General features: G+C 38.3%; 1 protein-coding gene across 1 annotated transcript; it reads right to left on the bottom strand.

Annotated features, from left to right (window-relative positions):
- Nucleotides 1–117: 117 nt before the first annotated feature.
- LOC118779020 (cadherin-like protein 26) lies at nucleotides 118–10,662 on the bottom strand. Its single transcript, XM_036530843.1, has 15 exons — nucleotides 10,633–10,662; nucleotides 10,508–10,539; nucleotides 8,539–8,623; nucleotides 6,701–6,845; nucleotides 6,205–6,377; nucleotides 5,571–5,702; nucleotides 4,832–5,014; nucleotides 4,211–4,515; nucleotides 3,910–4,052; nucleotides 3,549–3,773; nucleotides 2,827–3,048; nucleotides 2,237–2,358; nucleotides 1,774–1,875; nucleotides 1,129–1,215; nucleotides 118–623 (listed from the first exon to the last, which is right to left on the bottom strand). The coding sequence occupies exons 1-15, from the start codon at nucleotides 10,660–10,662 to the stop codon at nucleotides 402–404; spliced, it is 2,208 nt and encodes a 735-aa protein (XP_036386736.1). The 3' UTR covers nucleotides 118–401.
- Between the last annotated feature and the right edge of the window lie 1,707 nt (nucleotides 10,663–12,369).

Below are 12,369 nucleotides of genomic sequence, written 5' to 3'. Positions count from 1 at the left end.
ATTTCTCACGCTGCAGGCAACAGATGTAATAGTGATAACAGGGGAAACAGTGGTATCTTCTATGAGCTTAAATAAAGGCTTGTTTAAAAGTAAATAGTAATATGACCATGTGCTCATGTTTATATTTTGTCATTTACGTATTAGCTTTACAGCTGCCATACAAGCTTTTCAGTTGTTTTCTTTTCTTTTGTTTTTAGAACAGTTCATTGTCGCGTCCCTTCATGTTTTAAACGGAAATGCTGAAAATACTCCCTATGCTTGCAAATAATCTTTACTTTGTACAAAAAGTCTAATGGTCCTCAGGTCACACCTTCCTGCTCTCTGACTGCCTCAGCAGTTATGTGATTGGCTCGATGGGATCTATGCCAATGGGTCCGGTGTTTAGTCTGTTAGACCCAGCCCTATCTGAATTGGCTCTGATGCAGTGTCGTGCTGCGATTGCATATTGTGGCCAGTCTAAGAAATCTGGGGTCCAGGTCTCGAAGCTCATCTGGATCAAACTTGTTCCCGTCAATGGAGATGGCGTCCAGCTCTGGATCCGACCCTGAGTCTCCCTCATAAGCGTACTGTTTGGGGTCGTAATCACACAGCTCCTGTCCAGGTGCCTGGATTGAACCCAGCCTCTGCAAACGGACACAAGGGACAGATTCAGTGAAGTGATGATTTTTTTCCTCCACTGATTTTTTTCTAGACCACTTCATAGAATGTTGACCGACGTATTTAATGGGTTTGGTGAATTGAATAAGTCATACAATTTACTAAAGGATATTGTATTTATGTTGAATCTGCAGTGCAGTTATTATAAAAAAAAAAAACAAGCCCTAATTTTGGGGACATATGATTGGGTCCAAAGTTCTAATGGGACAATGCTGTTGTTGCCTAGCAAGGGCCCTATTTCATCCAGTACGTACTCAAATGTAGAATAAGAAGAGATAATAGATTGTTTGTAAAACAGAACCATTATTGGGTTCCATGTTTAAGGGTACCTTTGGAACAAATGCATAAAATATTAATGCAACTTTACCATGTCGTAAACAGACATATTCTATCAAAATCATTAAAAAATGAAAGACTAGCACCCAAGTGGAGAGCATAGCTCTCTGGGCAAGCTCATGATGTGTACCATACCTGATATATCAAAGATGTAAGGGCTTCATTTCTCATCACAAAAGCTCTGCCACGAGAGGCCAAATATTTACTACTAGACGTCAATCTCTGTTAAACAATAAAACAATAAAAACAAAAACGTGAAACATCAAACGTGAAAGTCCATTGGGCAACATGATATAAATGTAGGAAATGATCAACTGCAATACAAATAAAAATCTCTTCATTTGATTCTGTACCAGTGTATATATATATACTGGGTTTAGGAAATTACAACAGGCATTTGATTCAGTAAGCACTGGCAAGCTTCAAAACTGGGAGCAGCTCAAACACTTTTATATTACTTATACTTGTGCACATTCACACTGCACCATGTACTGTTAGTTACTGGCATGTAGATCATAACGCCGTCCCTCCCGGTTTTGGTAGAAGTTATGATTTCCAGCCTGAGAGAAATTTTGAATATTTTAGTCCAACTCAATTCAGACCAAGATCTCTACATGGAATTTCCATTGCAGACATACTCTAAGTTTTTCAGACTGGAGTCAGTTAACTGAATTTGCATTTAAATATTGTTGCCTCATGCATAGCTTGTAGTTCTAGTTTCCTCAGAAACAGTTCATCATGTTTGATCATTTGAAGTAATAGCAGAGTTTGTTTACTTACATGCTGACTGATGTGGGTCTGTTGAAATACACCATTGTGAAGACCTTTAGATACTTCTACATGGCCCTTGTCCACTTGGGACTCTCGAAATGTATCAGGAATCTTTGCATTTGAAAGAAAACAATGGTAATAATGAATATTGTGCATACAAAATGGCTGTACATATTTAATTATCATTTGTTTGCTTAACAGATGTCCTTACCTTAGGTGGCTTATATGGCTTTCACACATTAATACTGCAGAATAATTAACTGAAGCAATTCAGTCAACTATTCAACAAATATAACACATTCAAACAAGCTTGGTTGAATGTACGAACAATGGGGGAATAGATTATACAATAGTTCATCTTATTAAGAAATTATTTTATTTGTTATTTAATGCACAGTGGACCCTAATGTGCAGTGCATACATTTTCAGATCACATTATTTGACTCCCACTGAGAAGAGAGTTGAGAGTTACCTTGCAATCAGTTCCAGGTGTCTCGATGTTTGAGGGGAGAAGTGCATCTCCTGAAGCAGGGTAGAACGGGAAGGCAATTTTCTCTTTCTCACAGGACAGGAGAAGGACCAAAAGCAGCAAAACTGAGGCAAACATCAAAAAACTCATTTTAACATCATACAGGAAGAGGACTTTCAGGTGCTACTGAAAGGTTTGAGGGATTATGTTCTTATGATCGTAATATTACATATAAAAATTCCAAATCATCAGAATGTTAAAAGCGTATAGTCCTATTTTAGTAACTTTTTCAGTTTTGAGGGCAGCCCATGAAATAGCATACACTAAGCTCCACCAGATGGTGCTGTAAGTGGTGGTGCTGTTCTCAGTGGTAGGCAGCTGCAAGCTCTGTGTGCTCTGTGTGTATGTATTTGGGTACGGGGTGTCCATAAATCTTGCATCAGCTTTCCCAGCCACAATTTGAACCTTACCTATTATAAGCTTAAACGTACAACTGACCCTTGATGAGCATTTGGGGTAACTTCTGCCTGGAGCTTGTGTATGTGTGTGGACTTTTTGAGGCAGAGTTTGCATAATGCAGACACGTCTCTTACCAAGTGACACAAGCAAGGCCACAAACATGATCCCAATAGCGCTGCCCCCAAATCGGGAGCTGGGAGCTTGACGGAGCCGACAGTTTACAGTCATAGAACAGTCACACACAGTGACAGAGAGGTTCTGGACTGAGGACTGCCCCTGCATGTTGGAGATCTGCAGCTGCAGCTCATGGTGTCCAGAGTAAACTATCCTCTCCTTCACCAGGTTAACAGTGGTCCCTTCAGAAAATGAGAGCTGCTATTAATTTGTATGTCAATACAGCAATACAGCAAATTTTGGACTTGAACAAATTTAGGGCCACTGTCTCCATTTAATTAGCTTGACTAGCTGTAGTATTACTAGTTTGAGGCCGTACATTACTTTTCCAAAAAATCATTAATATTTAATTAATCTCACTATATTGTCATATACATATTGTTGTCATATAATCTATTTCTTCTCATCTCATGCTGCACACTAACACAATAAATGTAATGAAACTTTTAATAGTAATTTATTCATATTAATAGTAATATTTAACATTTCTATCAGCACAAACACACGTTCAGACCAACACATTTCCTTCCTTCAGTGGCTAGCTGTCAAAGTGTCAGTGTTTAATCTACAACTCCGTGTAACCTGATCAACTGAGCTCAGTTCAAACAAGGACTCCATGACCACAATTAAGAAATAACATGCCAGAGAACATCTGAAGTGGTTTTTTTTTTTTTTTTTTTACCATATTCAGGGTCAAGACTCCATTTTCCCTCCACATCACCAAGCAGCTCAAAATAAAAGGGTGTGCTTTCTGGTTCCTCATCCAGGTCATAGGCGCTGATAGGAGTCATGGTGGGTTTGTCGGATAAGCACACGTCCAATGTGTTTACTTTCAGCAGGGGCAGGTTGTCATTCTCATCCATCAGGTGGATTATGAGTGTCCCTGTGCCAGTCAGGAGGCGTGAACCTGCCAGTGGGAAATATGAAGCATTTGCACATTTCAAAATTCTGAGTTAAGTGATCACATATATGACATCATTAAAAGTAAGCCAAATAAACTGCCTACTCATATTGAATTCAAATTGTTTTTTAATTGGGCTTACCTTTATCTACAGCATATATGATTACATTGTAGGTGTTATTCACCACAAGGACTGATTCTCTGTCCAGTATCTTAGCTGTTGTAATTTTGGCAGTTTTTAAATCCACCTTCACCCAGCCCCCAGGGTCATCACCTTTAATGTATCTGTGAGAGTGAGGAAGAGAGGAACAATTTCTATTTAGTAGACAATAACTATTTTATAGAACATGTATACAACACAGTCAGTATTATTTTCATAACACATATCTGCTCACATCATTGACAGAAAATGTATAAAATAATATCCATCTTAACCATCTTACATGAGGTCACCTGAGGAGGACCTGTCCTTGTCCATGGCATCGAATGTTGTCAGTGGGTATCCAACCTCTACATTTTCCTTTACGTAAATCTTTTTCACTGTTGGATTAAATTCTGGGGGTTCATCAACATCCTCCACTTCAATGGTGATGTTCAGAGTTGCAGGCATGCCCCCTTTTTCTCTAGTGTAGGCCACTTCCCACAGGCCCGTGGACGTCTTCCTCTTCACCTGGCAGGAGAAGTAAGGCTCCTCGTTGTCCACGCTGATTGACAGGTGTCTTGCTGCACTCTCCTCGAAGTCCAGAGGCTGTGGTCACACAGACATCAGATGACTCTCAGTATAATGTCCTACAGACCCCACAGTATAGCATTACTCTTGTATGTGATCAGTTTACTACTGAATTCTATGATAAGTTTGCTTATCCTACTGAAATAGTACTGCAAACTATTAGATATGAATAATTGGTTAACAGATTATAAATAAACATCAGAAAACCCCAGCATCAATTACGCATTAAACATAGAACTGTATTAAATTAACTAATTAACTAATTATTCATAGAATGTAAAAATATTGTAAATGTAATTTAATGTAAATGTAAAAATATTTAATATTTGGTCACCTTTATGACTGTCAGGATTCCGTCATTAGTTTCTGGGTCAGTTTCAATCTTAAAGTGCTCTCCTGTGTCTCCGTGTATCGTGTATTTTGCCCTCCATGCTGCGGTGCCATTTGTGTCTTTATCTGTGACGTGCAGTCGGAGAGGAGATATCCCAGACTCCCCCTCTTTTACTCGTCTGGTCCCCTGAAACATAGAAACATGGAACCTAAAAACCTCATGTCTCTAATGCTGTTGGCTGGCTTTTGACCATGGGTGTAAATTACAGGGGGGATGGGGAGGTTGTAACCCCCCCAATAATCAAAACCAGCCAATACAGCCCCCCCCCAAATAATCATATTCATGGAGACCTCAACCCCCCCAATGTTCAACCCAAGGTTACGCCCATGCTTTTGACACACATTTTACCATAATACTTCAAATAAGTAAATATGTGTGCCCAGAATGGATTATGCCTTTTACATTCTGAGCCAAATCTTCTAAATGGAGGAGGTTTTCTTCTTTATTTCATGTTTTACATCTTAAGCTTTTTTTTTTTTTCTTTTTTTTTTAGATTTTTAATAAATAACTCAGATTGCTGTAGGCTACAGCATATGGGAAAAGTTAAGGATTCAAATCTGGGCTGCTTTAAAGGTAATAATTTTATCATAAATTCATGTAAAATGGTATGAAGAATTGATTTCTCATTTTGTAAAGGTATGTAAAGGTAATTTGTTTGAAAATACAACGGTTCTTAGCTTACTGTGAGACCATTGAAGGTGGGCATGTGGTTGTTTTTGTCCTGAACATGAACGATGACCGTGCAAGAGCTTGAGCGACGAATCACTTCCCCACGATCCTTTGCTTCAACCACCACAGTGTACTTTTCAGTTTTCTGAATACAAAACCATAGATTCACTCATAGTGTCGAAGGGAGCACATTCAATTCTCAAAAGTGCATTTAAAAATAATCTGTCAAAGAGTGAAATATACCTGCAAATATTTTCATATTTAACGCCAGAAATATGGATTTTGAAATAAAGCAGTGCAGACGACTGACATTTTGTGTATAATGTCTGTCACTTAATCCTTCCAAACCCTATTAATTAATATTAATTTGGTTTTAACTTCATTGCTGGGGTAAAGAATAACTCAATAAATGCTTTTAATGTACTTGCTAAAGCAAAAATGCAATTATTTATTATTATTATTATCCTCACTTGCAGTATTATCATGGGATGTTTTATCATGAATAATGTTTATCACTAAAATGGTTAGTTAAACAATTTACAAAATGTATGAAGTGCAACATTTTATCCATGCTCATAATATGTCCTCAAAATGTATCAATATGATTCCGCTGGTTCTAAGCACACATTGCAGTGCTATGTTTTCACCTCATAGTCCAAACATCCCCTGAAAGAGAGTACACCTGTCTGCTGCTGTTGCTCAACGTAGAATTCTGCATTGAGTGTATTGGGTGAAACAGAAGTAATACTGTAATCAAAGGTTGAATTCGGGGTATTCGGCTTGTCAGAATCTTCGGCCATCAAATTGGATACATTTGTCCCTGTTGAAAGGCCAGAAAAAGTGTGTGATATACTTTTATACCAATATTTATTGTTAATAATTAAGATACAGAAATCATCACACAGCGCAAGATTTGAACACTTTGTGAAGGGAAGAAAAATATCATGTTCAGAATAAGGATAAAATTAGTAAGGTGTGGATTTCTTACTGGGTGCATTTTGTGAGGAAAGAGAACATGATTATAAAAAATATGTATAAAAATATAAAAATATGCATATGCATACATGCATGTGCATGTTTCTATGTATGTGGATGTGTCTCTGTGTGCATTTGTGTGTATGTGAAAATGCAGATGGAAGTTACCTTGGGTCATTGATTCTTCAACATATGTTTTGAACACATCTCTGCTAAATCGTGGGGGGTTGTCATTGACGTCATTCACAGTTATGATTACTGCTAGCCTTGTAATCGCCTTATTATTTTCCTGATCTACTGCTTCAAATGTTACCTGTAATGACATATTAATTTAGATTCTGAACACATATATTGGTACAAACAATATGCAATATGCATACACCAGAAAAAAGTCATCTTTTGTGGAACTAATAATTTTCAGAATATAAATACTTTGCTTACCTCTAATTGTTTGTTTGGTAAATCTTCATAGTCAACTTTCTTCTTGGCCAAAATATTTCCATCAGGGTCAATGACGAAAATTCCTTTTGGGTCTTTGTCTACACCTTCTCCACTAAGCGTCAGTCTCACAGCTTGAAGGTGTTGAGGCTCAACATGAATCTAAGATGCATTGTAGGGTAAAGATCAGTGACTGTGGGCAGTGTTAATTTCATACAGTGCAATCTCATTATAAAAATCACTGGTGAGAAAATTAACCTCATGATGATCAAAAACACTTTGGAAAATCAGTCCTATACTCTGTTTAAACACTCATGTAATGAACTTGTGCACAATCAGCTTATCTGAATCAGAATAATTTTGGGCTCATTCAAAACATGTAATACAATGCTCAATTGACAACATTGTTTTAAATGAAGCCAAAAGGAATAAATACATTGTTTGAATGAATGTATTTTTATGTAGTGTATTTTTATATTGGAAACATGTGATACCAAGTGCTGCTTCACCACATTCCCCATGCCAAGCTTGCACAGACATGAGTCAGAAGAAGATGCGTGCCAGGTTTACACAGAATGCATGCACCCAAATGATTAGTGGGGGTCTGGCCCCTGGCTAGCCTACCCACCCCTATCCCCTAGTATAATGAAGCCAATTTGTTCTGCTGTGTGTGCTCCTGGTCATCATCAGCTGGTGACACAGTCGAGATCTGACCTGGGCCATAGAGTTCAGCTTGCCTTCAGAGTAAATGCCTTGACCACAAAGCTACTCAGGAGCTTATTTTGGTATATTCTCAGAATATCTTAGGCAAGTTGTTGGATGCCAGTCGATGTTGCAGTTAAAAGAGAAGCGAACGAAACAAGTACAAAGGAAAACACAAGAAAGCAATAGCAGGGCACCTATATTCAAGAAGGTTCATAGAACTCCCTGCTGACTGAGACAGCAGCTGACACACTGGACTGGAGTTTTTGATCAAATAGTACATGTGACAGTTTGACAGACCCAAATATCACAGAGATACTAAAATATGAGTATTTTTTTACGTTTCAAAGAATTTATCTTGATGACATGGACTGCATTAGGGTATTACAGCATACACAAACTAGCAATATGCATGGTGTCACTCTAAACAAAGTCATATTTTATGTATGTAACAGGATGTTGTACACAAATACAGTAAATTCAAATATGATTGGCTCAGTGTTTGAGGATTTAGGTAAAAACATTTGTAAAATAAGAGAAAACCATTACTTAACACATACGACTCATTTTATGCATTCATAGTACAGTATAGTATTGTATAGTATTCATAGTACCATTTTTGAGAACCAAGCACCTTTGAAAATTAAATTGTCGCAGATGGACAGTTAGTGGAGTCCACTGTATGTTTACTATAATTATATTTTTACATACTAGACTATGAAAGGTGTTGTCATTATTAAAGCTGTCATTGTAATGACCGAATATGGTTCTCCCTTCCTTTCATTAGTATTTGTAACTTGTTTCCCTACACACCCGAAAACGTACATGAGGGAAATAGATTTATGCAGTGATATATTCACACGTACAGTTCCAAACTTGTATGGGAAAGGCCCGGGATGTTCTTCGTCAATGCTGAATGAGTCTATGATCCAGGCTCTCTTGTGACGCATTCTGCTCTCTGCAGAGGAAGTATGGAGCGTATCCAGGAGCTGATAGAAACATTTGCTTTGTTAGGGAATACTGAGCAGAACACAGACAGGCCAAGAATCACTTCAATAAGAAGTGAATGAAATAATTCTGTCTCTATGACTTAAAATTGTTTTGTAATTATCATAGACATAACTCTCTTCTTCAGAGGATAATAAATGTTGCTTGTTTTACATAAAGTAAAAACATTCACAGACTGACTCACCAGGAGCACAAGGATTATGAAGCCAAACTTCATGTTATATCCAAACGTGGTGAAGCTAATCCAAGTGTGGTTCCTGACCCTTCAGAGAGGAGTCAAATAAATGAGTGTCAGCTCTGAATTTAAGGGGAACCAAAATACCCGGAGATAACACTGTCATCTAATCTACACTGGACAAGTGTGTGCATGTGTGTGTGTGTGTGTGTGTGTGTGTGTGTGTGTGTGTGTGTGTGTGGTTATGTGAGGGTGTGCATCTATGTGGTAGAGCGGTGGGTGTGTCTATTTGTGTCTGTTCTATCTGTGTATTCTGTTTTCTATTCACCTTCTGGGATCATTGCAATACTTCAGCAGGGCTCAAACCTGGTGTTTACAACAGGGTTGCCAGTTCTTGCTTATTCTGTTAGAATTGTGAATGATATTTTCTCTAACTTTTGGACCACTGCTGCAAGGGCTTTCTGCCCTCATGGCAAAGTCTGCATGAAAATATAAAACATAAATAAACCTGAGATCTGCTGACCAGACTCTGTCAGTGATTTAGTCTGGGAATGTGTTTCTTTAATTATATACAGTAATATCATTTCAGGCAGGTGGTTACATTATACATTTTATATCAGTGTGATTTGGACTTTTTGATATCAAATTGTAAAATTTTACATGATTCCTGATGTTTTATCATTTCTTTTATATATTGTCTTCAAAAAGTCTAGATTTACAAAATATCTACCTGGAAAAATGTAAGGCTATAAAATGTATGCAAGTAAATGAAAATGCCAGCCATGTTCCTGTTGTAGATCTATTACTTCAGCCAAGTTTCCATCACCCAGCCATAACACTAGTAGAGATTATGGTTCCGTGGAATGTATAAACATCAGGTAAGGGTTTCAAAGACATGCAATAATGCCTGTTTGACAGGACTAATGTCACAATGACAGACCTGGATCATGTAGGAGGACTGAGGAATTCATTACTTCAATTATGAAGTGGTCTATTGGAATTAGTGGTTTTGCCATCTGCTTCCTGTTCTCTTCTTTGGCAAACAGAGTGAAAAACATGGCAAAACCATTCAATTAGATTTCTAAATAAATTTGTCACTCATAATAATTCAGTTGCCTTCAACATTAACATTATACAGAGTGACTTCCAAAGTGCTAAATGTAAAGTGTTTTTAACAAAACAGTATGAAATGTTGGTAAAAAAAGGAGATGTTGTGGACTAACTGAGCAGCAGGGGTTTGATCACACATGCAGGGAGGGCAAGGAGCAGGGAGTAAAGAGACCTGGCAAAGCATGCTCACTTTCGCCCTTACTAGTGTAACTAGTGTAACAGTCTTGAAACTGCTGACAGGGAGAGTATATGTAAAGCTGTCTGTAAGTAAGGGGAGGGACAAAGAGAGTGTGTGTAAAGCTGGTAGTAATGGGGCAGAGAGTTTGTGTAAAGCTGTAAGTAATGAAACAGAGAGACTGTGTAAAGCTGTAAGTAATGAAACAGAGAGACTGTGTAAAGCTGTAAGTAATGGCACAGACAGACTGTGCAAAACTTTGTGGAACTATTCATTTTAAAAATCTTTTAGTAATGGAACAGAGAGAGGACATGTAAAGCTGTCTGCATATAATAGGAAAGTGTTTCCAGTGAATCAGGATATTAACAGTATCTCTGTAGTGTGTGTAGTAGATGTGTTCTGAGACAGACTCCAAAAATGAAAGGATCCAAGCGCAGTTGAAATACAATAATTTTTAAGCAGGGTACCTGCAGGCAATACAGAGTGCGGTACACCCTGGACTCCGCCCGGTCCCGGTTCCATACTTAACTTTCTATCAACAGATAAGTCAACTGATTAGAATTTGTCTTTCCTTTCTCTTGAAGAAGATGTGGGGTTGAATTTTGGTGAAAAAAAAAACATGCACAATTTTAAACAGACCACATCAGATTCTACTAATTATTCACTGTCTTTACTTAATCAGTTTTTAATAAGAACATTTAGATATTTTGACAGTCATAGAGCATATTTTAAGTGAGAACTGAATGTCTCAATTGATACCAAAAAAGATGTCAATTGTGAGTACAGAATGGTTCCTAATGTGATGTAGTGCACTTTGTGTGCTAAGGTTTATAAAGTAAATACAGTAACCATGGTGATTTTATCATGGTGGTTTAGCTGGCCTGCCCTACCCATCTCTTTCAATCTGGGTGTGGCTTCCAATGAATTTTGCGTATTTCTAGCACTACACTGTTGTTTTAAAAAAATCTCAGGTGTCTCACTGACACAGATGCATTAGATGTCTTTCCAGCTAACTTGATTCAAGAAGGAATACCACAGAGCAAGTGATCCAAAGCAAACAATTAAAAAGCTTCAGTCAGTTCTTTTGAATGGGAGCACAATTATCAGACTTCTTAGGAAATTCATGGGAAGCTTTTCAAGTGCTTTTCATGATATTGTGTTAGGCATTTAGTACAGTTGTGCCTGAGTAAGATAGCTAATACTGACGGGACCGCCTAAAGATAGATTGCACTGCTTTCTCTGATGGTGATTTTACACCGCAATGCGACGGGACCACCAGAAGCTGTTCGGTAGCAGAGCGTAACAGTCAGGAGGGAACATAGGCTTGCAGTAGTGAGTTTAGGTAGGTAGGTGCAGTTTTGTTGGTTGCCCTGTATGCAAGCATCAATGCCTTGAACATGATGCGGGCAGCTACAGGGAGCCAGTGGAGCGAGACCAAGAGAGGTGTAATGTGAGCCTTTTTTGATTGGTCGAAAACCAGACATACAGCCACATTCTATATCAACTGCAGAGGCTTATTAGTGCATGAAGGTAGGCCAGTCAGTCTGCATTTTTAAGTCTGCAAGAGTGCTTTCCAAGGTAGCTGAACATGAGCCAAATTTATTTAGAAATGCAGATCCAGGTAGTGGTTTATGCTTAACCTGTTCATTATCTACTTCAGATATATTGTACTGTACTTTACCCAAACCTCTGTGATAATTAAAACCCAGACATTGTTTTGCCCTTCCCCAGAAATTATTCTGTCTTGCTACTCTGTATAGACTTGTTTGCGTATGATGGGCTCAGAGCAGATACTATTTAAGGAATATCAAATGCAAGTCACTGTTCAATGACCATCTTAATCAATCCTAGTTAAGAGAAAGCAACCTGAAAGTAGACCAGCATCCACAATGGATCCCCAAGACCAGGACAGAGAAGCGCTGGCCAAGTTGATTCACATTACAGCAATTGCAATTGTGTCCTGTATTTGTACACCAATTTATAGATTGAGGAAGTTCCATGTCCCACGCTTTGCTTCAACGGCAGATAGTTACAAAAAGCCCTGCCCGCTAAGCTATACCTTGGGCTTTATAATTTTATTGTCGGCTAAGGAAGGCCCTGTTCACACCTGGCATTAACATGCATCTTGGGTGATCCGATTGCAAGTGGACAGCTCCAAGTATGTCAGTTCACACCTAGCATTAGAATGCGGCTCCACATGCATGTCGAGTGACGACTTGTGATCGGATC

The sequence above is a fragment of the Megalops cyprinoides genome, chromosome 6 (genome assembly GCF_013368585.1).
Source record: "Megalops cyprinoides isolate fMegCyp1 chromosome 6, fMegCyp1.pri, whole genome shotgun sequence".
Taxonomy (NCBI): domain Eukaryota; kingdom Metazoa; phylum Chordata; class Actinopteri; order Elopiformes; family Megalopidae; genus Megalops; species Megalops cyprinoides.
This window is presented reverse-complemented; position numbering and strand designations above follow the sequence as displayed.